This window comes from Scyliorhinus canicula, chromosome 9, assembly GCF_902713615.1.
Source record: "Scyliorhinus canicula chromosome 9, sScyCan1.1, whole genome shotgun sequence".
NCBI lineage: Eukaryota > Metazoa > Chordata > Chondrichthyes > Carcharhiniformes > Scyliorhinidae > Scyliorhinus > Scyliorhinus canicula.
In genome coordinates this window covers 140,691,021-140,713,977 of record NC_052154.1, presented here as the reverse complement: position 1 = coordinate 140,713,977, position 22,957 = coordinate 140,691,021, and the positions used below count along the sequence as shown (strand labels likewise).

At 44.1% G+C, this 22,957-nt stretch overlaps 1 protein-coding gene across 4 annotated transcripts in view; it reads right to left on the bottom strand.

The window, feature by feature from the left end:
* Positions 1-776: 776 nt before the first annotated feature.
* Positions 777-22,957, bottom strand: part of LOC119971748 (cytosolic 5'-nucleotidase 1A) — a 72,302-nt gene continuing 50,121 nt past the window's right edge. For all 4 annotated transcript variants that reach the window (XM_038807786.1, XM_038807787.1, XM_038807788.1 and 1 more), the window contains 5 exons: positions 20,132-20,302; positions 19,145-19,274; positions 16,690-16,812; positions 15,901-16,079; positions 777-6,207 (listed from right to left, as the gene is read on the bottom strand). In XM_038807786.1, coding sequence (XP_038663714.1) covers positions 5,902-6,207; positions 15,901-16,079; positions 16,690-16,812; positions 19,145-19,274; positions 20,132-20,302 — 909 coding nt within the window. In that variant the 3' untranslated portion in view covers positions 777-5,901. The remainder of the gene's footprint in view (positions 6,208-15,900; positions 16,080-16,689; positions 16,813-19,144; positions 19,275-20,131; positions 20,303-22,957) is intronic.

Here is a 22,957-nt window from a genome sequence, read left to right as displayed (position 1 = left end):
GCAGAAGCCCCCCGGCCAGCGGCATGGCTATAGGCGAAGTATGACAGTGTTGGACACTGTCCGTATGACCTCTCAGCTGCCAACATGCCAGGTTCACAATTTGTGAGCACACGTGGACAGGCACAATCATCGCAAGAAGAAGGGACCCTGGATTTCCAGCTAAGAGAAGATATCCACATTGAGTGATCGTGTCTGATCGTAGCCCGACCAGCCGCTTTCATTAAGGGAAGGTAATAGCTGGAGCTCAGCTGTGCGTCCGAGTCATATTTTGTATGAGTGAGAGAATTTACCTGGGTAAAACGATTAGTAATAAACTGGTCGAAGTGCCTGATAATTTACAGATAACAAGACAGTGAGTCAATGAAGACAAATGATAGGTGAGCAGAACTTGGTGAGGTATAGTATACAAACAGCAGTATTTGAATGAACTGGTTTACAGATCAAGACTGGATGATGGAGAACATTTGAATAGTTGATTCTGAAACTGAGAAAATAAGGGTTTCAGCAGTCGGTGGTAGAGCCGGATTATGTTAAAGGCAGCAGTGCTTGAGATGTGGTGAATATTGTATTGGCAGTACAGTCACTTTACACTTATTTCACTTCACCTGGACAGTGTCTGTTTATTCCTGACAAGCAGTGCACTACCAACTTGCTGAACAATATTCTGACATCTGTTTGTGATAAATCTATATATTCAAAGCCTCTACATTTCCACTGTACATAGGAACACACAGTGAAGGCAATTATAGGCTTCAAAGAGCACAGAAACAACAGCATTTTGTAAGACCTGTAGGTTTATTGTGGATATTGACAGCATGAATCAACTCATTCTTTTTTGTATAGTACAGAGTAAATAGTAACCCAGGATCTTAGGCATTTCCCAACTATTATACATAATACCATCAAAAAAACTAATGTATTATAAATTGGAATACAACAGAATTGTTCCCAAATCTAGGAGAAGCAACTTGATGAAATAATTTGGTCTTTTCTTGCCTTTGTATAAGTGTAAGAACAATATTTTCTGAATTAGGAATTATACTGCTTACATAATTCATGACATCTCAGTATTAAATAGTTGCATAATTTGATTGAATACAGCTTAATCTAAATTACATTTTACATGGAACTCAATCCTCCATCCTCGAGCAGTTTAATTGGCAACAATTGAAACCTAATTCCCAGTAACATTGGCAAGGAAAACATGACTCGGGTGACAATATTTAAAACTAAGAACACCCATTTGGATACTGAACAAATAATTCCCACCTCACTCATCTTTTTTCTGTGAAATAAAATATAGGCTGCATTGTGTTCCTATAATGTGCATTAAAAATGTGCTACTCTTCCACTATTATAAATACACAGCAGTACAAATTCCGCTGGTGCATCATTGGATTGGGCAGAACATAATCCGCTGCTTTACCCCACTACCCTATTCCAAATACTGCAGGTAGATTCATTAGTTTAGTTGTTCATGCCTCTATTAGCACGTGGTGCAGCCTATCACTTTCCTTTGAAAGTGACAACAGACTGCTCTGGCCAACAAATACAAGGATTAGAAATACTTTCTTAGTACATCCTTTACATTAGGCACTGGATTCAAACTATAACCATCCTTCTAGAATCAATTGTTCTCAAATTTGTTTAGCGAGAATGCAGTTTCTTGCAGGCAGAGGCATTGGAGTTATCTGGCAGGATCACTGGGGCTCAGAAAAAGTACCTATCCAAGATAACACCAGCATTGAGTTCATAGAGAACTGCCCAGTTCCTTAAGTGGAGTTCAGAATCACAGCTGTAATGGGGCAGAAACACAAGGTGCACACCATTTTCCAGCTAAGCATCCTATTCCATCCCATGAACTAGTGGAATTTCTGCACTGTGAAATATTATCAATTTGTATGTATAGAGGATGTGCTATTCCTCTGTTAGATACTAGAGTGTGTTATTTTCCTACAAGATCTCTTTTTACCATAGAAACAGGGCATGTTATTATCCTAAAAGATCTCCATTCCCCACAGTTAATGTTATTTTCCTACAAGATGTATACTTATGAAGATTGATAGTTACAGTATAACCACAGCCTTATTACATATTCAGCCCTTGAGACTGTGGAACCAAGTGCTCAATTTTCTTCTGCTAATGTGAGTCCAAATATAGATTATCTAAATTAGTTGGCACTTTGGCTTAGATCGTACAATTGATCTAATATGGTATTTCCATATCACATTGTTTCAGATACTGTAAGGTTCATAAAACCTTTAATTCACCTAATTCAAGCTGTATTACAGACTGCACTTTTATACCATTTTGATCACAACCTAAAAATGCCATTAGTGACATGTTTAAGCAAGCTATAGTTTTAAAATTGCAGTGTGATAACTAGCTATAGGGAACAGAACTCCCAAGGTCAATGCCTTGCCTGCAGAGAGAAAGTTGGAAATGTATCAACATTTTAAAAAGGCATTTTTGTATTTTACTTTTTACAATCATCACCACCTTTAATTTCAAAGATGGGATGGTACGGTGTGGCCTGTGGATATAACCTTTCTCAATTCTTGAACAGAAGTTGCTTTTCTGAAGTGGCGGATTAGTTGGTTTCTACTCCTTTCTCCCACAAGAGTAGGGGATTCTAATACCATTAGCGATGGTCATTGCATAGGCAAGAACAAAGTCTCGCATGCCAAAAGCTTGTTAAGGTAACATGCAAACAGGAGTCGACTGTGAGGAGCTTTAAATTCTCCATAGACAATTAAGAACCGTGGCAGCTAAAAAACAAAAACAAAATCTCTTTGGTTTTATAATTTATCAATAGCTTTCTCTTTAAACAAAATGATTGTGATCATTCAGCAGGGACAATGTCAGCAACTACATTGTTAGGAATTTGCTCTCAAGCTGGAAGAATGTGACTTTGAAATTTGGAATGCTCAACTGTGCTTTTGGATGAGCTTGGATAGTTCAGTTTCACACTAATCACACGATTTCTGCAATAGTGAAACGTTGTCATTTGTGATAGTCAATTGGTAATCATTGCTCCATTCTCTGGTCTGAATGTGTTGCTTTCTTTCTGGAGTATGGTTCCATAGGTATCATTAGCCCTCTGATGCCTCAACCAAACCATTCTCCATGTGCAAACCTAGGCAGTAAATGCCAAGTTGTTTGCCCATTGGGAGAGCAATAATAACCAGGACTCAGGCTATCTTCGCTTGGCATCCATACATAAGCACTCATTGGAAGAGTCACCTGATAGTGTTGGAGGAAACTCAAGACAAAACCCTCTCCCTTATCCAGGTGTGTTATTGCAAGCTGCAGCAACCCCAACTCCTTCCCAGAGATGAAACGTAGGTTTTTCTTGTCTCTACGTCTCACCCATGCAGTGCACAAGCTCATGAACCACTAAGTGGGGGGCAATAATCAGTAAAAATATCTTTAAAAGGACATCATCTATCGAGAAAAACAAATCTAAGCTAAGGAACAAGGCTCATTTTATATTCAGATACAGACTTTTATGAAGCCAGTATAGAACATAAAAAATAGGAAAAATAAGCCATGTGGTCCCTCTATGCTGCTCGTCACTCAGTGGAATGCAGGTAGCCTGCGGGTTGAGCACACTGATGTGCTTGGTCTCTTGACTAATTTACTAGATGTAATAGTTTAAGCTATAGGTTCCATTGCCAACTTAATGCACGTTGCACCACAAACCTTAAAGACCCCGAAGACGTCTATATTATTGTCAAATACCTCCAATTCCCCTCACTGAATTCCATATATATAGTTTATCAGTATCACAAATTTAAAGGGAATACAGCTAAAAGAAAATACGCAATATTTAAAGCTCACAACCAAAATAACTCCTCAGAGCTCCAAAACGATAACATACTGAACTATACTAACACATTATAACAGAGGCCAACAAAAGCACCTAAAGCAGCAATAGTAGCTGGTCCATGTATTCTTTATTCTTTCTTTAATAATTAAAGCAGGTATGGAGGGACCAAGCACAGTTCTTGATTTTCCAAAGTTAACCTTTGAAAGGATTTCCTGTTGCGGGACCTCTGTACACTTTCTATTCCAGCAGTGAGTCACACACTATAGAATAATGTAAAACAAAGCCCGAATTCCTTCCTGGAACCTGTCCACCTACTAATGTTTGTAATGGCGTAGCTGCAAAATGATAGATTTCCACATGTAGTATTGCTCACCAGATTCTCCAGCTTTAATGTTTATTGGCAAATTGGAGAATATACAGGGATCCACAGAGGAACTATTCTATGTATAAGAAACGATCATTGTATTTTTTTTTTAATCCACAGAGGAGCACACTTCCAGCATGGAATATCTTCCTTTTGCGCTGGCTTACTGATATCGCTGAATAGCTTTGGACTCCCCAGTAGAAAACCAGAATTGAAGAGCAAAGTGTGTCTCTCCATAGAATCTCCAGTGCAGAAGGAGGCCATTCAGCTCATTGAGTCAGCACCAACCCTCTGAAAGAGCACTCTATCTAGGCCTACTCCCCTGCCCCACCCCCGTAAACCTGCGTACTGATCATGCCCAATCCATTTAATCTGCAAATCTTTGGATGTAGGAGGAAACCAGAGCACTCAGAAACTCATGCAGACACAACGAAAACGTGCAAACTCCACACAGTCATTCAAGGCCGGAATCATATTTGGGCCCCAGGCGTTGTGAAGCAGCAGTGCTAACCAGTGCTACTGTGTGGCTGCTAAACATTTTGTTCAGGTGTATCTGTAGGAGGCCCGGATTACTTTAACATTGGCTAGTTTACAGAGGCAACTGGACAGATAAGTCATATGGGTCTGGGTGGGTTGCCTTGGTGCCATAAAGAAAAATACTTCACTTACCTACTGGGGCCTTCATTGGGTGTCATAAAGATCCCACTGATCAGTGTGACCATGATGTTTGCTCTGGCCAGGAAGTTACTAAAATCACCTCATAGTCCAATCTTAGTGATTGGACCCTGATTCACACATTATAATGAAGCATTTTCCTGAATCAGGCAGCTGCCTCAACCACCCAACATTTCAACAGCTTGAGAGGTGGAATCAAAGCAGGAAACATAGCTGCTCAATTCTAATTCTGTTCTGCCTGGGCGGAGGGAGTTAAAATGCCTTCAATTAGTGAATTTTCTTTAATGACTTGCCATTTAACATTTTCCCAAAATTTTCAAGTTTACAAACAAATCACTTTAGTTTTAGCCAGGCAATCAAGAATTTGATACCAAGCTCCAGTCAAGAGAGTTAAAGCCTTTTTCTGTTGACATTGGTACAACTCTCCAGTGCTGCCTAAATTCAGGAGAGATGGAGACAAATTAATAAAATTTCAGGAGCCATAAAAGGTGGGAATCAAAGCCAAGAAACCCTCTACCACTGACAATTTTTTTTTTTTAAAGTTCATAAAACATGTTGAAATTAGTACCTTTAGCTTGTTAAAACTTCTGCTTTTAATTTTAGAACTGACTTTCTGATTGATGGCAGTGTTTTGATCTTTTAAAATATAAATATTTCTGCGAATTTTGTGATCACATGGTAAAAGATGCAAGTCCTGGAATGGCACTAAGAGTAAAGAAAAGCCCATCATATTTTTACAAGCAGTCTTCAGCAAATGAAATTAATTTATATGGTCTATATTGGGATGGAAGACTTCAATATACAAGGGGAACATTTCAATATGTGCACTTCTTCTGTGGAACCTCACAAATTTGGAAGTATGTTTTAGCAAACTGTGCATATGTAGGTAGCCCATGGTTTCAATGGATAGAAACTCAGCCTGTGTGTGAAACCAGTTAGCGAATCTCTGCTCCAAGAGTGAACAATTAGAAAATTAACACTGCTAGCCCATATCACTGGCACTGCCCATGTGGGGGAAAGTGCCACTTCAAAACTATTCGCAGCCACTTGGCACAAACGCAGATGGAATTCCATATTCACGTGCCCCTTTGATATTACGTGCATTATCGTCAAAAAAAATGTGAGGTTGGATGTGGGACAAAAGTGGGCCTTTTGGAGACCCTGCCATAAAGAAAGCTTCATCTATCCTGAGTCCCCAGTTACGCAGTGTTTTAATCGCTCGTATACCCATGTCATTGCCACTTCTTGCAGTCACCAGGTATGTGCTGATCGGGTCATTCTCTGGGCTAAACTTCTTTTTCATCTCTCCAAGAATCATGGCAAACTCCTTCAAAGGGCCCTATCAACAGAACAGTTAAATTATTAATAGGATAACAATGAGCTTTCAAGAAGTTAACAAATATATTAAAGAAATGTGTTGCGGGTTTAATGTAAAATTTAATGAATTACACCAACTGCATATGGTAAGTGACAAGCCCACACTTAAATGGCTATTTTATTTATTTTGTTTCGTTCCTACTTTGAAGCTGCTTACTCACCCTTGGAAACAGCTCACGGACTCATGCTGATAGCTTGGACAATAATTCAGAGATTCTACAGCGAATGTCATCAGAATTTCATATGTTTTTGTTCCAGGGATATAGGTATTCCTGACAATTGCCGTCGAGAATTGCCCTGGAGAAGATGGTGGTGAGCCACCTCCTTGAGCTGCTGCACCCACAGTGCAATGATGAAATGAGTGGACACGTCACAGTCAACTCTGATAATCTCATGAATCAAAGTCAACATATAATTATTTTCCAGGAAGAGTGGATAGCGATCAGGAGCAGAAATTTGGATTGATGCTCCCCCGACTCCCGAACATAGGGGTATTGAGGCAATTGTGGTACTTTTATTACCAACACAGGTGAGATCAGCTATGTCACTGCCACAGCATGCTGATTGATGAACACCATCAGGGGTGTTAATTGATTAAGCAGAAGTTATTGTTCTTCTGCTTGCACAGATTTCCAGTAAATTCCATGTAATATATTAAAAGAAGCATAAACCATTGTTAATCAGCAAAATGGTGTAGATTGTGGAGCGGCATGTGGCGCAGTGGTTAGCACTGGGACTGCGCCACTGAGGACCCGGGTTCGAATCCCGGCCCTGGGTCACTGTCCGTGTGGAATTTGCACATTCTCGCAGTGTCTGCATGGGTTTCACCCCCGCAACCCAAAGGTGTGCAGGTTAGATGGATTGGCCACGCTAAATTGCCCCTTAATTGGCAAAAAAATAATTGGATACTCTAAAACTTTTTTTTAAAATGGTGCAGACTGTGACCTCATGCTTTTTCCGCAATTTCTCCTTCCTTTCTTGAAAGAATGATGAATTATTTTAGCACGGGTAAAAAAAGATGGACTTGTGCAAGTCCATCAGCAAGTTCACATTACGACATCAATAGAGGAAGAGAACAACGGAAGTGAACCCAGCATACAGAACTAAGTCAGATGATTTATATCCCTGCTGTTGCACTACACAGTGTTGGAGATATGATATTAGACATTAAGTCAAAGAACTTGGGGGTGATTCTCCGAGCCCCGTGTCGGCGTGCGATTCTCCGAGGAGTGGAGAATCGGTGTCATTTGCGCCGGCGCGATTGGCGCGGCGCCGGACGCTGGAATCGGCGGGACCGCCGATTCTCCGGCCCGGGTGGGCTGAGCGGCCGCGCGGATACGACAGAGTCCCGCTGGCACCATTCACCCCTGGCCGCTGCCGGCAGGAACTCAGCGTGAACGGTTGGGACCTGTGGGGGGAGGGTGGCCCTGTCCCGGGGGGGGGGGGGGGGGGGGGGGGGCTCCGATGGGGTCTGGCCCACGATTGGGGCTCACCAATCGCCGGGCCGGCCTCTCCACCCCTCTGGGCCTACTTTACTGCTCGGCCGGCCCCTGAACATCGATGCCATGTTGAGTCGGGGCCTGTGCGCTGAAGAAGAACCCCGCGAATGCGCAGGTTGGCACGGCCCAACTGCGCATGCGTGGTTTGGCGCAGCGCCCATTTAGCGCTGGGAAGGCTGGAGCGGCGTGAACCGCTCCAATGCCGTGCTGGCCCCCTGTGGGGGACAGAATCGGTCGTGCCCATGCCCGTTTCGCGCCGTTGTGAAACGCAACGGTGTTCACGATGGCGCGAACACTTGGGCTTCATTTTGGAGAATCGCCCCCCTTCTCTGTCCTCATATGTGGATGTCCTTCCTGATGTCCTGCTAAATATCTATCCCTCAACCAGCATCAAGTGAAATAGAATTGGTAACAGCCACCATTATTGCATTGATGAATATGGGACGTTTGTGTGCACAAATTAACTGCCTTGATACTGCTTTTTGAACAGGCCATATTGTTTATGTCTTCCCTTTCCCTTGCTAAAACTCGCAGGAAGGCACTGTTTGGACTATTTGGAATTTTCTTTTTATAAATTTAGAGTACCAATTATTCTTTTTCAATTCAGGGGCAATTTAGCTTGGCCAATCCACCTACCCAGCGCATCTTTCAGTTCTTGGGGTGAGACCCACGCCGATACAAGGAGAATATGCAACCACCACATGGACAGTGACCCAGGGCTGGGATTGAACCCGGATCCTCAGTGCCATGAGGCAGCAGTGCTAACCACTATGCCACCATGCCGCCTAGTATTTGGAACCTTGTACTCATCCCCAAACTAAAGGTTATTTGCATTCTTTAATGATCTCATGTGTTCGTTGGTTGTCCTCCTCATAGCTGACTCCCTTGTTGGGGAAACGTATGTGTGGCTAGGATGCTGAGCAAGTGCGCAATGTTAGTGTGGGTGAATGTATGAAGAATGTATTTGGATACATGTAACCAAACAGTATGGGGATGTGTCATGGGAGTGTCGCTTTAAAAAAGGTTTTTGTCTTTTCACATGGCTTCAGTGATGTCATTTTGTGGGTGGAGCTGTGGCCCTGAGGTTTGTTTTAACTTCACTTTCCTTTTGACTGCTGTGGACTACAGATGTTTTGGCCTATCTCTCTATCTATTTTCATTTTAAAGAGCTGTTCCAGTAAAGAAAAACATTGATTACAGCTACCTGTTTTGGTAACTTAAAATGTGTAGTTTGCTTTCCAGAAGGGTTTAAACCTGCTGGTGAGACGGGGTCAGAATCTCAGGGAAAGCCAGTCTTATTCAAGTAAGAATGCAGAGTGCTGGGCCATGCCCTTGAAAAGGGGTTTGGGGATTTTGTTTTTGAATTGGAACAGTTAAGGGGGAATTCATTAGTGTTATGCATTTATTACTGTAGCTGGGTGATGTCTTCATGTTTGTAATTGATAAAAATTCTTGCTGTGTGTTTACATAAATGTTAACTAAATTCTTAGAATAAAGCTTGTTTTGAATAAAGTGTCTAGGGAGAATGTTGAATCACACCTGAAGGGAAGGCTCTGTGCTCATCTTAACCAAATTCAACATAAAGGTTAGATCACGTGAAGTCGATCTCTTCAGGCCTGTTGGCGCTCTTCTCACTATTCACTCAAATCTCTGCGCTGCTTCACATTACTCCACAATATAAAAACACTCATACTTCTGCTCAACTCCCCTCCCAGGACAAACATATTCCAAATTCCCTCTCCCAACACCACACCTCCCCTTTTTCCTCACTCACTTGAAGCCCCTCTTGGCAACCTCCTTTTTCCCCACATGCACTCTGCTGACTCTCTCTCTTCTCCCCAGACCTGTCAGGTCTATCAGACCACCCCCTTTGAACCTACCCATATCTTCTGCCCTTTTAACTTGCGCTTGGACCTGATTCCCCCCAGCCGAGGGTGATGCCACTGACAAACTCACCCCCTTGCTGACTCACCTGTCAGATCTTCGCCTGTCAGATCTGCACCCAGATTCTGTCCCAGCCCAACCAACATAGACATAGAATATACAGTGAAGAAGGAGGCCATTCGGCCCATCGAGTCTGCGCCGACCCACTTAACTCAATAACCCCATCTAATCTTTTTTTGGACACCAAGGGCAATTTAGCATGGCCAGTCCACCTAACCTGCACGTCTTTGGACTGTGGGAGGAAACCGGAGCACCCGGAAGAAACCCACGCAGACACGGGGAGAACGTGCAGACTCTGCATAGACAGTGTTCCAGCAGGAAATCGAACCTGGGACCTTGGCACTGTGAAGCCACAGTCATTACCACTATGCTGCCGTGCTGCCCCAACAAAGCTGTTGATTGTGCCTTAGCCAACCAACTCTCAAGAGTGCAGAGTGCTGGTTGGTCCTCCTGTTCCTCGTGGCTGAATGAAGTGGGCTGCGCATGCTCAGCAACACAGTGTGCAGGTGCAGACTCCAAAGTAGTTGGGCAGCAGCAAGAAGAGGCTTTGAGCATTCTCCCTAGTTGCTATCCAGAGGAATCCGGGACAATTCCAAATAATCCAGGAAGGTCGGTCACCTTCTTTACAAGTGTGGCGCATTGGTGCACTTCCCCTCAAAATTGAGACCATCATCATGGAAGCCATTTTTGAGCTGAAGGAGGCCTAATAACACCCAAAAAAACATGTGCCACATGTGGTGATCACAAGTTAACCAGATGCAACACAACTGAGCGACCACTAGAGGGAGCATGGGAGAGCCAGATAAATAGATCAGGACAGGAAGTGAGGACACACTCTTCACAGCAGGGGGGCTAGTAAGCAGGACACACACAGCAAGCAAAGCTGGTAGTTAGCACTGGAAGGTAGTTCTAGGTCGAGCTCTGGAAACTGAACGAACCCACAATAAAGCATCTTCTCCACACTTGAGACTGCGAGCTTTATTAAGACACGAGGAACAACACATGGTACCTAGGAGTGATTTCAGACGCTTACGACAGGACAACTCAGCTGCAGATACAGAAAGCACAAAATGGCATGGAAATCTCAACCAAGAATGGCATGGAGATCTCCTGCTGGACATTCGACTGGGGAAGACATCGCTAATTCGAGGATGTGGCATGGATACCCACCTCAGCTGGACACGACTGGTAATGTAAGAAATGTCTGGAAAAGGTTTAAACAAATGTTCGATTTTTATCTCATAGCTAATGATGTTGCAGACGCCTCAGACAAAATTAAAATAGCAATTCTCATCGAAGGGCCTGTCAATAAGAAAGTGTATAATGGATTTAAACACTCAAAAGGTGAAGACAGGAACAGCTTACAAACGTTACTAAACAAATTTGAAGAGTACTGTGAGAAATTTGAACAGCAAGGCATGCTCACAGTCCAACCTGCACAGAGACTGAGTGATGCAAGACTTAAAAAATCACAAAAAGATCAGGAAATCGCGAATGCACAGTACAGATCAAAAAGAAGAAATAACATGAATTTTTCACAAAGCCAAAACGCTGAAATCCAGTCCAGATCGGAAAGAAAAGGTAACTTACAACTTTTAGAAAGAAAAAACGCTGAAATCCGCGATAAAATGGCGTCGGAGCACATTTTGCAGTCTCTGGTAAGCAAAGAACTACAAATCGCGTCTGCGCATGCGCCGGAACCGGAAGTTGCGCATGCGCCGGAACCGGAAGTCGCGCATGCGCCGGAACCGGAAGTCGCGCATGCGCAGTTTACAAAAGATCGCGGCGCCGATCGTTATGCGCATGCGCAAGCCGCGCATGCGCAGTCAAAAAAAGTCTTCGTCGCGGACCGTCATGCGCATGCGCAAGCCGCGCATGCGCAATGGACACCGAACCGCACAAGGAAAGAAAGCCGATTTGCGCATGTGCAAGTCGTTCCTACGCGTGACGTCATGACGTCTGAGAATCCTGACCACGCCCACTTAAAAGGGAAATGCCCGAAAATTGAAAACAAGACACTTAAAGTGGTAAAACCAAAATTTCTTGCCTCAGAACACAGAAAAACGCCTGAACTTAAACCAACAGTGAAAAACAACTTGCACAAAACCTTGGAAAAAGCTGCCTTCACCACACACAGTGAAGCGAACAAAAAGAATTCCGAAACAACAAAAGATGATTTGTTTTTCGACGATTACCTCTCAGACCTGACTGGGTCAGTCGGATATGCTTATCACAGCATCAGCGACACGGTCGCAAAGTACAACACGAACCAACTCGTGGTAGATGAATCCAACCAAAATGCTTTGGTTTTCGAAGAATACTACTCAGACATAGCTGAGTCAGTCGGATATGCTTATCACAGCATCAGCGACACGGTCGCAAAGTTCAACACGAATCAACTCGTGGTAGAAGAAGCCAACGAAGATGAAATGGGTTTCAAAGAATACTACTCAGACATGGAGGAGTTATTTGGACATGCTGATCACAGCATCAGCGACACCGTTGCAAAGCTCAACACGACTCTACTCATGGTGGATGAATCCAACACCATGGTGCCATGGCAGCTCGTCGATACATTGGATGACAGCAATACCCAAGACGAAGACGACGCCACACAGAGAGCACAGGAAGACTCCACGGAGCAAGCGATGACAGGCTCCACAGTGCGTGTGATAAAAGACGCCAACAGGGATGCAAGCAAACACTCCCGGGCGGACACCAAGCATGAACAAGACCATGAAGGTAAACCCGCTGTACCTGAGCAACCGCAAGCAGACTATGAAAGTCTACCAAGCTCACAGGAACAAGAAGAAAGAGCGGACTATGAAAGTCCAACACGCTCACAGGAACAAGAAGAAAAAGCAGACTATGAAAGTCCAACACGCTCACAGGAACAAGAAGAAAGAGCAGACTATGAAAGTCCAACACGCTCACAGGAACAAGAAGAAAGAGCGGACTATGAAAGTCCAACACGCTCACAGGAACAAGAAGAAGACAATGCACCTCTGCCCACTGCATGCGAAGACAGTGACAAGGTGATCACACTCAACGTACAGGATCACAGTGAGACTGACAGTTCTCAGCTTGTCTGTACCGAAGCACAGAGCGAAAACAGTGACAAGGTGCTCGCACTTGACGTACAGGATCACAGTGAGACTGACAGTTCTCAGCTTGTCTGTACAGAAGCACAGAGTCGGGCCACCCAACAGTCCAGAGAGACGATGCCGAAAGAAAACATGAAGATTTTGACTCCAGAAGAGGAGCACCTGGAGTCCACAGAGACAATGCCGAAAGAAACCATGCAGATTCTGACTCCAGAAGAGGAGCACCTGGAGTCCAGAGACATCAAACAAAAAGAAACCATGCAGATTCTGACTCCAGAAGAGGAGCACCTGGAGTCCAGAGACATCAAACAAAAAGAAACCATGCAGATTTTGACCCCAGAACAGGAGCACCTGGAGTCCAGTGAGATAACATCAACAGAAATCATGAAGATTTTAACTCCAGAAGCGGAGCACCAAGAGTCTAGAGAGACCACGTCAACTGAAATCATGCAGATTTGGACTCCAGAAGAGGAGCGCCGAGAGTCCACAGACACCGCGTCCAATGTAATCGAGAAGACTTTGACTCTGGAAGACGAGCACCAAGAAAGCAAAGATGCGGAATCCAATTCTCCACAACTGATTGATGTCACCTGCACCGATGCAACATCAGATCATTCGCACCACTCGCGAGACGGAATGCTCAATGACTCAAATTATCCACTCGGGACACTCATAGAGTATAACAAGAAAAAACAAAAGTCAAAAGAAACACAGCAAGAACAAAAACAACATGAAGCGCGACAAGACCAACAACAATAGCAAGAAGCACAGCAGAAACGAGAACGACAACAGCAAGAAGAAAAGCAACATGAAGCGCGACAAGACAAACAACAATAGCAAGAAGCACAGCAGAAACGAGAACGACAACAGCAAGAATAAAAGCAACATGAAGCGCAACAAGACAAACAACAACGTCAGGCACAAAGATAGCGACAACGACAGAGGCAGAAACAACAAGAATGGCAACAAACACAACAAAGTCAGGAACAAAGATAGCGACAACGACAGAGACAGAAACAACAAGAATGGCAACAAACACAACAAAGTCAGGAGCAAAGATAGCGACAACAACAAAGACGGAAACGACAAAAACAGCGACAAGTACGGCAACGGAAACAACAAAAAACAGGAACGACAGAAACAACAGCAATGAAACAACGACTTGTACACAATGGCAAAGCACACCAGCATCCAAGGCGGATGAGACAATAAATCAACACCACAAGCACAGAAAAAAGTCCATGCCAGTCAACATCAGTGATGTGACCATGCAGACACCTCGGGATGACGCATTGGGTACTTAAGATAACAAGGAACACCAACAACATTCACAGCGGACTTGCAATATCAATATCACCACGTCATCAACAACAAAAAGAAAAAAAAAGCTCTGAACAAATTCATCAAGTTTGGACTCATAAATGTTTTTATTAAGATTGGACATATAAATACATTGGCTTTGTTAACTAAGGCAATAGCATCATCACTTGTATAGATACGCATATCATAAGTTACTGTTTTGTATAAAATTTCTTTAATGATGTACAGAAACTATGTAATGAGAAAAAGGGGGATGTGGTGATCGTAGATTGACCAGATCAAAAAAAAAACAACAGAGCAAACACGAGCGGGAGAGCTATAAATACACTGGGACAGGATGTACAATTTTCTTTAACGATGTTCAGAAAATATGTTAAGAGAAAAAGGGGGATGTGGTGATCACAAGTTAACCAGATGCAACACAACTGAGCGACCACTAGAGGGAGCATGGGAGAGCCAGATAAATAGATCAGGACAGGAAGTGAGGACACACTCTTCACAGCAGGGGGGCTAGTAAGCAGGACACACACAGCAAGCAAAGCTGGTAGTTAGCACTGGAAGGTAGTTCTAGGTCGAGCTCTGGAAACTGAACGAACCCACAATAAAGCATCTTCTCCACACTTGAGACTGCGAGCTTTATTAAGACACGAGGAACAACACACCACAGAGCCTAATTTCTCCCCCAATTTCACTAGACATTCTTTCCTGCTACTAATGCTCAACCTGCACTTTCTTGAGTGAGGTAGGCTGGGTCCAGCAAAAATATGGACATGTAGTCCATATAATCATGTGACTCTGCAATGAGGCGGGCTGGCTCTTGGGTGCCATTTCTAATAAGTTCAATAAAGACTCTCATGGAGTACACACTGAAGTAGTACAACTGTCCTTATACAGGAAACAGTTTACCTTCATGTGACCTTTGGCGGATTTGCTGCTCTATTCATTGCCTACTTGACTGTGGGATATTGATAAAATTTGGTTTAGATCACTGCTTGTTCTCCTCCTCATTAGTGAAACAAAATTCCTTTTTGGACATGGGTCTATTCCTAAAGGGCATAGAGCATGTGAAAAGAGTCGATTTGTAATTTTAAATAGAATGATCTGCCCTATTTTACCCTCCTTCAAATGGCAAGTGTACGCCCTCTACTCAAAAACTACCCAGATGGCACGTGTCCGAAATTAGACACCAGCACAATCATAATAATAATTTTTATTAGTGTCACAAGTAGGCTTACATTAACACTGCAATGAAGTTACTGTGAAAATCCCCGAGTCACCACACTCCGGCGCCTGTCCGGTACACTGAGGGAGAATTCAGAATGTCCAATTCACTTATCCAGCACATCTTTTGGGACTTGTGGGAGGAGACCTGAACACCCAGAGGAAACCCACGCAGACACGGGGAGAGCGTGCAGACTCCGCACTGACAATGACCCAAGCCAGCAAATGAACCTGGGTCCCTAGCGCTGTGAAGCAACCAAGCTAACCACTGTGCAACCATGCCACCCTAACATTAAAGATCTCCAAGATAAATCACATGTGAAAAGGTTATGATCGGTGCCAGCTACTACAGATCTAATAGGCACATCTACCAATTGCACATCTCCATTACCCTGCCTGAAGAATTGCCATTGCTAGGTCAATGTGTTAACAGGTGCTGGGATGCAGCTAAGGTGCTTCAGGGTCATCTGTGAGGCATAAATGCGGAGTCCAGAGAACATGGTCAAGCAATGAAGCAAAATTTTGAATATCATGCAACAATTTCTGATCGAACAATATAAACCTCACCTCTCCAATAGGAACATGCTCCCTGTCCTTCTCATACTTGATGACCTCATCCAGACCCTTCTCTTTGAATACAACATCAGTCTCATCTGAGAACAACACTGAGTCCCCATCAAATGCCACCTTCAGATGTTCCTGTGTTGTATGATGCTGTTGATGCAGCATTAGAGCTGCAGGAATGTCTTTAGGAAAAAAAAACTAACATTTTAATTCATATATGAATGGGATTTATGCATTTGTTTTCTACATTCCAAATATGACTACACTTCAAAAGTACTTAATAGACTATAAAAGCTTTAAATGTCCAGTGATCATGAAAATAAATGTAAGTCTTTATGACTATATTTATGAGGCTAGCAAATCTCAGCTTCAAGATCACAGTTGAGCTCCATGCTCCAGAACTTGGATGAAGAAATAAAAATTAGCCAGGCATTCCTTATTCCTCAGAAAGGGTTGCTCAGGGGGATAACATGTATCCCAGGAATGTGAGGAATGAGGGTACTCACGTTTCCACAAGGTACACTTCGTTCCTGCTGCAACAGCTATTCTGGGTGCACATTGTACCTTGCACAATTATCTGAGAGTATCTCTCAATTCCTTGTAAAGAGTCTCATTCCCTTCTCTGGGTGTCTTTCAATCACAATTTTCCTCCTCCAGATATCTCTTATTCAAAAAATCTCATCCTACTCCCATTCACCCCACCAGCTATTTGGTGGAATTTCTGGTGCAAAGACCTCAAGGAGCCCTTCTTTCTCTGTGTAACGCACAAACTTCACAAATCCAGACACTTACCTTTTTTCAGTGCATTGCAAACTGCAGATTCACATGCTGAAAGGAACAGCTTCACATTGTTTGAATGTAAATACTTTGAAGGATCGCTTCCATTTAGAAAACAAAATTTGCTAATCTCCAAACCTAGGAATAAAAGATGCAGACTCTTATCAGCAATTTGGATCAACAGCAGGTGCACTTCCAGATCGGACCCTGTTGCCATGTTAACTTTTCTACCCGTTCCTAAATTGGCGTCAGCCGTGGCTCAGTCAGTAGTGCTATCGCCTACATCAGGAGACTGTGGGTTTAAGTCCCACTACTGAGTCTTGAGCACAAAATTTAGGCTGGCATCTTCCACTGCACTGACGGGGTTTTGCACTGTTAGAGGTGCTGTTCCAAGTGAGACGTTAAACTAAGGCCCTGTCTTCGCCATCAGGTTGAAGTAAAAGATTTGAAGAGCTGGAAACCCTTCCCACTGTCCTGGTCAACATTTATCCTTCGACACGCATTAATAAACCAGGCCATTTATTTCATTGCTGCTGTGGAATCGTGCTGTGTGCAACCTGGCTGCGCATTTCCCACATCACAACAGTGACTACACTTCAAAAGTACTTTGTTGGCTGTAAATGCTGTTTCCTTAACCTCCAAAAAAAGATAGAAACTCTTATTAATCACGCCATTCAACTTAGTGACACAGCCAGGAAATATGGAAACGCAGCTTGCACAGATGCCTGTACTCCAATATCAGTCGAGATTAGTTGTTGAAATCTCGTTTCTCTGGTTCAGGGCTTCACTAGGCTACATATAGATGGTGAAAGAAAATCCATGCTAGCTCCAAGGTTTCATGCATCAGGCTGTTTCATGCCATGACGAAGCCATCCTATTGCCAAGGATTACAAATATTCAGAGCATTCAAATAATTACTGTAATAACTGCAAATGTTTACGACTAACTCATCAGCATAACATTTCAGGGCATTAATATGGGAGATTCCGCAGCTGCAGTATTTACATATTGCAGTGATGCTTCTTGCATGACATTATTTCAAACATTTGCATTTACCACTTGGGTGGCATGGTGGGACAGTAGTTAGCATTGTTGCCTCACAGCACCAGGCACCCAGGTTCAATTCCGATCTCGGGTGACTGTCTGTGTGGAGTTTGCACGTTCTCCCAGTGTCTGCGTGGGTTTCCCCCGGGTGCTCCGGTTTCCTCCCACACTCCAATTATGTGCAGGTTAGGCAATTGGTCATGCTAAATTTACCCTAAGTATCCAAAGGTTGGGTCGGGTTAGAGGGATAGGGCAGGGATAGGGCAGGGATTGGGTCTGTGTAGGGTGGTCTTTCGAATGGTTGGTGCAGACTCAATGGGCCGAATGGCCTCCTTCTACACTGTGGGGATTATATGATTCTGTGCTGCATTTGTAGAAGAGAACATTTGTAGAGCTGATCGGGGAAACCCAATGCCCCAAAGTGATTGAAACAAAATAAGAATTTTTTTAATGTATGACTGTCACCCTCACCTGGCAAGATACCTCTCAATGTTGATGTGGAATGTACAATGTCTCTGGATTCATACAATGAGAAGTATTTTGCAAGATGGTGATATTATAACACCACCAGTGATATCATTGATTTCAGGCAAGGCTGCATGTAGTTGGGCAACTGCTATTGACTTCAGCATCCCTGGGCTCGAAAGGGGAAAAGGATTGGCAGCCTTTTTGCTCTCGATCCTGGTACAATGATCCTGGCTGGAAACTACACACTTTTGAAAAGATTCAAGCTTGAATAGGATACACTCCAGGTTTGAATATTTTTCAACCCTAACTGTCTATGCTTGCACACGCAGAATGATATTGGAAGGTCCCCATGCATGATTATTGCCTCTGAAGAGAGTAGATATTGAAAATGGCAAGTGGGGTGGGGGGAATGCCTTGACAAGATAATCTGCTCCAGGCTTTTGAAAACAAAATTGATAAAAGGGGAGTCCAGTAAGTAAAAATACTTAAAAGAAATTGCATGGTGAATTAATAATTAATGAGAATATGGCACGGTAGCACAGTGGTTGGCACTGATGTTTCACAGCGCTAGGGTCCCAGGTTCGATCCTGGCTTGGTTAACTGTCTGTGCAGAGTGTGCATGTTCTCCCCATGTCTGCGTGGGTTTCCTCTGGGTGCTCTGGTTTCCTCCCAAAAGACGTGCTTATTAGGTAAATTGAACATTCTGAATTCTCCATCAGTGTACCCGAATAAGCGCCGGAATGTGGTGACTGGGGGATTTTCACAGTAACTTCATTGCAATGTTAATGTAAGCCTACTTGTGACAATAATAAAGATTGTTATTATTCTCATAAATATGACTTACTTTCTTTACAATGTGCAACAGTAGAGGGGAGTGTAGGATAACTCTTTTAAAGTATGCAAGAACGATTGCAGATATGAGCTGTTGTGAACCACTCATTATTGTGTGCCAACTCACCATAATAATTTACACTATTAATGATCCGCACCCCACCTTCAGCGCTGTGAGTTGACAGAAGGATAATTTCAAAGAGTTGCTTTTCTTCAGGATTTCTAGCCAGTAACCTAGCATTTACCATCTGAATAGCCTGAAAGAGACAATATAGGAAAGGAAATAGGGCTACAATCGGAGGGCTGGGTGGAGAGGCAAAGAGGGGATGGGGGGTGGAAGTGATCATTCATCTATAAATTGCTGTTGCCATTTACCAAATACTCAGTTTTTAGGCATGAAAATAAAAACAAAAGCTATTATGGGTATCTATAAATGGCTCATCACATCAAATTATTTCACAAAATAAAAATCTGAATAATCGGCAAGAGATGTATTTGCTGAATTGAAATGAAATGAAATTGGGTTACTAGGTTATGGGGATAGGGTGGGTATGTTGACCTTGGGTAGGGTGCTCTTTCCAAGAGCCGGGGCAGACTCGATGGGCCGAATGGCCTCCTTCTGCACTGTAAATTCTATGAGATGAAATGAAATGAAAATCGCTTATTGTCACAAGTAGGCTTCAAATGAAGTTACTGTGAAAAGCCCCTAGTCGCCACATTCCGGCGGCTGTTCGGGGAGGCTGTTACGGGAATTGAACCGTGCTGCTGGCCTGCATTGGTCTGCTTTCAAAGTCAGCAATTTAGCCCTGTACTAAACAGCCCCTATAATAATCACTTATTGTCACAAGTAGGCTTCAATGAAGTTACTGTGAAAAGCCCCTAGTCGCCACATTCCGGCGCCTGTTGGAGAGGCCGGCACGGGAATTGAACCGTGCTGCTGCCTTGTTCTGAGATAGACAATGACATATATCAAGGATTGCAAAGAACTTTAAAGGAATTTCACATCTTAAACTTAGTAGTTAAATGTTGCCAACATTCCATTTTGAATTACTGTGATGGGCAGAACGTTCTTAGAATGGCTGGAGTTTAGCCCAAGACATATATGGGAACTTACCTTGATGAATGGGTAAACAATGCCTTCCTTCAAAGGTACGTCTTCATTGGTGAGCTGGAAGTTTTCAAACGTCTCCAGTCCTTCTGACAAGAACAACTCATGTTCTTCTTCCATATCAAAGAGAGCGCGGGCCGAGATGGCAATTGTTATGGCCTCTTTTGGGTCTTTCTGCTGCAAAAAGGTTGGGAGGAAGAGAAAATGGCTGTTAAAACACAGCATAACACAAAAATGCACAGCTCACTCTACCTTAGGCATACTCCATAACAGAGTAAGAAGTAAAAGTAAAGTTGCCAGAGTCCCAGATGACCATAGGCTGTTTTCCTCTTTGACGGAGAAAGCTGACCGGTGGTGATTTAACCCGAGGATCACCACACCCCAACCAAGGGGCAAGGTTGAGAAGGCAGGGCCTTCATGAATAATCTCAGCTAGTATGGGAATTGAACCCATGCTGTTGACCTTGCTCTGCATCACAAACCAGCTATCCAGCCAGCTGAGCTAAATTGGCCCCTGAGCTGTTCGTGGGGGCCTGTTTCCATGATGTTTTGAGAAGGGTGAAATCCTGAACCGGGCGAGTGTATTAGGTTCCAACCATTCCAAAATTTGACATTTTTAAAGGAAAAGAGACCATAAAACTGTGTTTTTGAGTAAATTCAAGATGATTTTACTGCAGAAATTGTTTTGCAATGCAAGAAGATAACAACAATGTAAAACTTGCAATATAGAATAGTACAAATTGCAGTACATTACAGTACAGAAAAGATTTACTGTACTTTTTTGAGTGGAGGTAGGGTAAAAATAAACAGTCAATATCTGGCTGGGTCTCTGCAAGAGTGTGTGGATACCCAGGTGCATTATCAAGGATTAGTCCCACCCTCTAGCAGGAGGCAATCAGTAAACCATTTTTTTTAAACAAACAATTTTAATGAGGTATTTTGTGGCATTACAAACAACAGTATAAAACCAGTGTACAAAGAACAGTAACCATAGGGGCAGCACGATAGCATTGTGGATAGCACAATTGCTTCACAGCTCCAGGGTCCCAGGTTCGATTCCGGCTTGGGTCACTGTCTGTGCGGAGTCTGCACATCCTCCCTGTGTGTGCGTGGGTTTCCTCCGGGTGCTCCGGTTTCCTCCCACAGTCCAAAGATGTGCACGTTAGGTGGATTGGCCATGCTAAATTGCCCTTAGTGTTGGGTGGGGTTACTGGGTTATGGGGATAGGGTGGAGATGTGGAACCTGGGTCGGGTGCTCTTTCCAAGAGCTGGTGCAGACTCGATGGGCCGAATGGCCTCCTTCTGCACCGTAAATTCTATGTTAAATATACCAAACACCGACACCCATCCCTCCAAGACGCGCCTATTTAATCCCCTATTCTACGCTACCCGAGCCCCCCCCCCCCCCCCCCCCCCCCCCCGACGATTAATTCTCCGCAAAGAAGTCGATGAATGGTTGCCACCTCCGGGCGAACCCTGACACTGACCCTCTGTAGGTGAACTTAATCTTCTACAGGCCGAGAAAGCTGGCCATGTCGGTTAACCAGGTCTCCGACTTCAGGGGATTTGAGTCCCTCCAAGCTAATTATATCCGTCTCCGGGCTATCAGGGAGGCAAAGGCCAGAACATCTGCCTCTTTCTCCTCCTGGACTCCCGGATCTTCCGTAAATTCACCCCAAAAATCACCACTTCTGGACTCATTGCCACCCTTGTTTTCAATACTCTGGACATGACGTCTGCAAACACCTGCCAATATCCCCAAAGTTTTGGACATGCCCAGAACATGTGGACATGGTTCGCTGGTCCTCCCGCACATTTTACACACCTGTACGCCACCACAAAGAATCTACTCATCTGGGCCTCTGTCATATAGGCCCAGTGTACCACCTTGAATTGGGTCTGACTCTGCTCAACGCGTCCCCCCACAAGCCGTCCTCCATCTCTCACCCAAGCTCCTTCTCCCAATTACGCTTCAGCTCCTCGGTCTGCGTCTCCTCCGCCCCAATTAGTTCTTTGTAGATGTCCGAGACACTCCCCTCCCCCAACCATCCCCTAGACACTACCCTATCCTAGATCCCCCTTAGTGGCAGGAGTGGGAAGGATGATACCTGCCTGCGCAGGAAGTCCGGCACCTGTAAATATCTGAAGTCGTTCCCTCTTGCCAACCCAAACTTCTCATCCAGCGCCCTCAAGCTAGGGAAGCTTCCTTCCAGGAACAGGTCCCCCATCCTCTCAATTCCTGCCCTTCGCCATACTCGAAACCCCCCATCCAGGCTCCCTGGGGCAAACTGGTGGTTGTCGCATATTAGGAATCAAACCGATGCTCCCCCTGCTCCAACGTACCTCCTGCACTGACCCCAGATCCTCAAGGCCGCCACCACCATGGGGCTGGTGAAATATCTCACCGGCAGGAATGGCAGAGGTGCCGTTATCAGCGCCCCAAAGTTTATGCGCCTACATGAAGCTGCCTCCATCCGCTCCCAAACCGACACCACCCACTTCCTTATCATAGCAATATTGGCCGCCCAGTCGTAATTACTGAGGTTTGGCAGGGCAAGCCCCTCTCCCCCCGATTCCTCTCGAACATCACCTTCTTCACCCGCGGAGACTTACCCACCCAGACAAAGCCCAAAATGATTTTGTTAATCCCCTTAAAAAAGGACCGCGGAATGAAAATTGGGAGGCATTGGAGTACAAATAAAAATCTCGGTAACACCGTCATCTTAACCATCTGCACCCTCCCTGCCAGCGACAGCGGTAGCGCATCCCATCTCCGAAACTCACCCCTCATCTGCTCGACCAACCGGGGCAAGTTCAACTTGTCTAACCGGCC